The sequence below is a fragment of the Lipotes vexillifer genome, unplaced genomic scaffold, assembly GCF_000442215.2.
Source record: "Lipotes vexillifer unplaced genomic scaffold, Lipotes_vexillifer_v1.1 scaffold299, whole genome shotgun sequence".
In the NCBI taxonomy this organism is placed as follows: Eukaryota; Metazoa; Chordata; class Mammalia; order Artiodactyla; family Lipotidae; genus Lipotes; species Lipotes vexillifer.
This window is the reverse complement of record NW_006784347.1, coordinates 863,073-868,691: the sequence shown is the minus strand read 5'-3', so window position 1 is coordinate 868,691 and position 5,619 is coordinate 863,073. Positions and strand designations below refer to the sequence as shown.

Sequence of the window (5,619 nt, the reverse complement as noted above, 5' to 3'; positions counted from 1 at the left end):
TGCTTAGCAATAATTGGCAGGAGCAGAAAAACTGTCACCCTTTTAACTGGAACCCAAGGTTTCCTGATTACCACAGTCTCACTCATTTTTTCTAGTCTCTTATACCCAGCATGTCACTCATTTAACATGTTTTTTTTTAAAATAAACTTATTTATTTATTTATTTATTGGCTGTGTTGGGTCTTCGTTGCTGCACGCAGGCTCTCTCTAGTTGCAGTGAGCAGGGGCTACTCTTTGTTGTGGTGTGTGGGCTTCTCACTGTTGTGGCTTCTCTTGCTGCGGAGCATGGGCTCTAGGTGCGCAGGCTTCAGTGGTTGTGGCACGTGGGCTCAGTAGTTGTGGCTTGCGGGCTCTAGAGCTCAGGCTCAGTAGTTGTGGCGCATGGGCTTAGCTGCTCGGCGGCATGTGGGATCCTACCCGGGCAGGGCTCAAACCCGTGTCCCCTGCATTGGCAGGCAGATTCTCAACCACTGCACCACCAGGTAAGCCCTTAACGTGGTTTTTGTGTCTACATATACATGTTGATTGTTAAGCTAAGGGAGTCTAGACTTTAGCATTAGCACTGGGGAATTCTGAAGATATTTAAGTAGGGATGTTGCATAAATATAGCTGTTTTCAATAGGAATTAATTCAACCATGTCAATCTAAGAATTGCCTAGGCTCATATTCCCTTCTGATTTTATGAAGAATAAAAAGGAAGTAACTATTAGATGAGGGAGAATATCTAGTATTAGGCTTCTTCCTATGTAGTACTGTTCACCAAAGGAGAAAGGGGCTTTATGGGAAAAGGTTGTGTCTCAATGTGATTTATAATTTGTGGACTCTGAAAACCTAACATTTCAGGGTAATGCCTAATTCATCCTGTATAGTTAAAGATATATGAGCCTTAAGGAGAAGAGAATCTCACCAGTTACTTCAGTTACCAGAGCAATGGGAACTGGATTTTTCAGGGGGAATAAAAGTAGCTACCTCCCTCTTAGAGATGCTGCCTCTGTAGGCGAATCAGGCTTTACAGGCAGATGCCCTTCACTTCTCACCCTGGCTCTTTTGCTTTCACTAAGTGTGACCTACCTTGAGGTCAGAAGCTTAATATTCTATTTTCCCAACATTGGCTCTGTCCATTGAACATAGGTAGTCAATGAATGACTAGGGAAAGGCAAGATGTTCCTTCCTTTTGGGGCAGAGATTTTGTGCTTCACCATTAGGCAAAATTCTCTGGGTTGGCCTAATCCTGATGAGCCCCAGCTCCTCTCTTACTCCCTCCTGACTAGTCTAGATTAATGATGGAGATATTTGCTGAAATTAGAAGGCTTACTCCTGGGACTTCCCTGGTGGTCCAGTGGGTCAGACTTCATGCTCCCAATGCAGGGGGCCTGAGTTCAATCCCTGGTCGGGGAATGAGATCCTGCATGCATGCTGCAATTAAGAGTCTGCATGCCACAACTAAGAGTCCACATGCTTCAACTAAGAAGTCCACATGCTGCAACTAAGAAGTCTGCATGCCACAACTAAGGTCCCATGTGCTGCAATAAGACCCAGTGCAGTCAAAAATAAATAAATAAATAAATTTAAAAAAAGAAGGCTTACTCCTCTTTACACAATACCATTTAAGTTATTATGCATGCAAACCAACTAGTTATAATTTTTAAATTTAGTGTACACCAACATGGATGGGTTTTGGAGCAGCAACTATGTAAATGTACAGCAAAAAACCTTTACTCGCATACCACCCAACCAAGTCAGGGAAAGCAAGGATGTGAGAAGGCTTACAAAATCACATATAGAGGCAATAAGAGGAAAAGATAGAGAAATATGTGGCAACCACTTGCTCATCCTCATTGATTTTTTTCTTGAGAGTCAATCCAGAATGTCAGAAAATTTTCCTAGCATCAACTTAATAGCAAGTTATAATAATAGGTTGCTTAACCCATGTTCTGCAGATCACTAAATACTCGGATTTTTAATATCTCCTCTTTATATAATATTTGAATCCATATGGATTTCATTTAGTTTCTTCACTAGTGCAATAAATATAATAGCATTTAACCAGTCTCTTATTCATTCATCTGTTCATCTCAGGAAATGATAATTCCATCTTTCCAGGCCTATGCTCCAACCTCTGTTGAAGCCAAAACGCTTGGAATATGCTTCAATCCTCTTTTGTGTTCTACACCTAATCCAATTCATCCATTTCGTAAGTACATTTTTAGTCCTATTATGTTCTCAGCCCTGGGATATCTATCAGGAAATACTGTTGATTCCATCTTCAAAATATATATGTAACTCAACCACTCTCACCACCTCCACCTCTACTTCCTGCTCTGGGTTACTGCAAAGACCTCCTAACTGGTCCGCCTGCTTCTGCTCTTGCTGTATTCACCCCTGCCAAGTCTCTTCTACACAGGAACCAGGACAGTCCTTTTAAAACCTTAAGTCAGATCATGTCCTATCTCTGTTCAAATCCTCATTTTCCTGTGTTACTCAGGAAAAAAACCCAATCTTTACAATAGCCTTCAGGGTTTATATGATCAGCTACTCCCGACACCTGCACCACCCCCTGCCCCCAAAAGGAACATCTCATTGCACCATCCTGGAATTGTACAGTGCATAGCGTATGTGGCTCAACGTGGTGGTCCCGTCCCCTACCTCTATGACCTTATCTCTTCCTACATTGCCCTCGCTCACTCTGTTCAGCCACAGTGGCCTCTTCACTCTTTCTCAGATATTATGAGCATGCTCTTGTATAAGGGCTTTTGCACTTGCTCTTCCCTCTGCGTGGAGTGCTCTTGCTCCAGATTTCTGCTCCCTGGTCTCCTTAGCTTTTTGCTTAAATGCCCTTTATCAGTGAGTCTTTTCTTGATTAACTTCCTCCACTTACAGTATCCCCTATACTCATTTTCTTTGCTTTATTTTCTCTGTAATCTCTGTCATACTATTATTTGTTTATTGTGTATATCTCTTCACTAGAAAGTAAGCTCCACGAGAGTAGTGAGCTTTGTCCCAAGCATGTACAATAATACTTGGCACACGGTAGACTATGATTGTTAAGTGAATGGATACACGCATCCCTTCATTGCTTCAGCAGACACCTACTAACTGCAGGTATAGAGAACAAAAAGACTTACAAGATGGCATGTCTGTGTAGGGGATTAAGAGGTACAAACTACTATGTATAAAATAAATAAGGATACATTATACAGCACACGGAATATAGCCAATACTTTATAATAACTATAAATGGAGTATAATCTATAAAAAATTTGAATCACTGTGCTGTGCACTTGAAACTAATATAATATTGTAAATCAACTATACCTCGAAAAAAAAAAAAAGATGGTATGCCTACCCTAAAGTAGCTGACAGGGAAGTGGGACAAGTTCATCCAAATTCATGTTTCTATAATCTGTGAGTGAATAGTGGTGACAGAAATCATCAAAATTAATAGGGTGGAATACATAAGGAACTAAACTATCCTGGGGAGTAGGTATGTATTATAATTTAGCTACATCAATACTCATCTATTCAGAACCAAATGGGATGAAGGGCTGATTTCACTTAATTTACTGGTTGGCATATCCTAGGTAGTTTAGAATTGGTGGACTGGTATGATACTTATCTGTAGGGCTGATGGTCCCAGGACATAAGCTGGGTTCCACAGCTTGGTGCACTCGATAGATGGAAGGTGCTTTGGGGTTAGGACTTAAGTTTGGGGCCAGCCTGTTGTTTATTATTTCCACTCATAGAGCTTGACAAGCAAACGGGCATGGATTCTGAGTCCTTGTGCTTTTCTTTTGTTTTTTTTAGCAGATATGTTTTTGGGTCAGTCCTGCAATTAAAAAAATTAAAATATAATTCACATAACATAAAATTCACACTTTTGAAAGTGTACAATTCAGTGGTTTTTAGTATATTTACAAAGTTGTATAACCATTACCACGATCTAATTCCAGAACAGTTCCATCACCCAAAAACAAACCCTGTACCCACTAGCTGCTACTCCCCATTCTCCCTTCCCACAGTGGCTGTCTCCTGGCAACCACTAATCTATCTTTTGACTGTACGACTTTGCCTATTCTGGACATTTAATAAAAGTAGAATTATGCAATTTGTAGCCTTTTGTGTTTGGCTTCTTCCTCTTAGCATAATGTTTTCAAAATGCATCTATGTTGCGGCATGTATCAGTACTTCATTCCTTTTTATGGCTGAATAATAGTCCATTGTATGGGTATACCATATTTTGTTTATCCATTCATCATTTGATAGACATTTGGATTGTCTTTGCTTTTTGACTATTATGAATCATGCTGCTATGAACATTTTTGTATAAGTTCTTATGGGGACATATGTTTTCATTTCTCTTTGGTATATCCCCAGGAGTGGAATTGCTTGGTCATATGGTAACTATGTTTCACATTTTGGGGACTACCAAACTCTTTCCCACAGCAGCTGCACCATTTTATATTCCCACCAGCACTGCATGAGGACTCCAATTTCTCCATATCCTTATCAACATTTGTTACTGTCTTTTTCAAATTATAATTGTCCTAGTGGGTGTGAAGTAATATCTCATGGTTTTGATTTTCATTTCTCTAATGATTAATAGTACTGAACATCTTTTTATGTGCTTACTAGTCATTTTTATATCTTCTTTTGAGAAATTTCTATTTAGATCGTTTGCCCATTATTAAAATTGGGTTACTTGTCTTTTTCTTGTTGAGTTAACAAGGTTTCTTTATATGTTTTGGATACTAGACCCTTAACAGATATATCATTTACAAATATTTTCTCCTATGCTGTGGGTTGTTTTTTCACTTTCTTGACAGTGAAGACCTTTCAACCACAAACGTTAGCCCTAGAATTTTAAAGCTGAAAGAGAACCGACAGATCATCTAATTCACTTTTTTCATTTTATTGATAAGGACACTAAAGCTCAATGAGTTGAATTAATTTCTTTAGTGGCAGAGTTAGGAACAACTGCTTTGTATAACTGCACTGTAAATTGCACCAAATAGGTTACAATAGAGATGAAAACAATTCATCACAGTTGAAACCATTGGAAAACAATATGAAATACCTAATAATCACATGTGATGCAGCATGATGTGTACTAGAAAGGCAAAAGGAACTCAGAGAAACAATCGGAGAGATAATGGTGTTCAAACACATGTCAACAAGTAGATAGAGGGTAGTAACTGATAAAACAATTAGGGAAAATAACTATGGGATTAAGAAATATGAGTCAAAGTATTAAACCCCATCATTACAATGTCTTCACATCAGGTTTCACTCACCTTTAGTATCATTTGTGATTTTCATCAACTTCTGTAGAGGCACCATTCCTTTTGGTTAAAGACAAGATTCAGAGTCAAAATTATATAAATTTCTTAAGTTATGAAAAGTAGAATAGGAGGATGTAATTTTATATTAATTTTTCCTCAGATGAGTGGGAAACTGAAGAAAATGTTAGTTATATCTGATATACACCTTAATTAAAATTGCTTCTTTTCGTGCCTTACTGTATCCAAAAAAATTTTTTTGAAAAGCATTATAGAGTCAGCATTGAAGTCAAGAGCATTCATTTATCATCTTTTAGGATGTGAGGAAGTGAAGTAACTTTGGA

The 5,619-nt window shown here is 38.5% G+C and overlaps 1 protein-coding gene across 1 annotated transcript in view; it reads right to left on the bottom strand.

Moving 5' to 3' along the window:
- The window catches only part of EFCAB3 (EF-hand calcium binding domain 3), a 38,000-nt gene extending 32,661 nt beyond the window's left edge, over positions 1 to 5,339 (bottom strand). Inside the window, exon 1 of the mRNA XM_007456743.1 lies at positions 5,291 to 5,339. Within this exon, the coding sequence (XP_007456805.1) occupies positions 5,291 to 5,336 (46 nt within the window). The 5' untranslated portion in view covers positions 5,337 to 5,339. The remainder of the gene's footprint in view (positions 1 to 5,290) is intronic.
- Between the last annotated feature and the right edge of the window lie 280 nt (positions 5,340 to 5,619).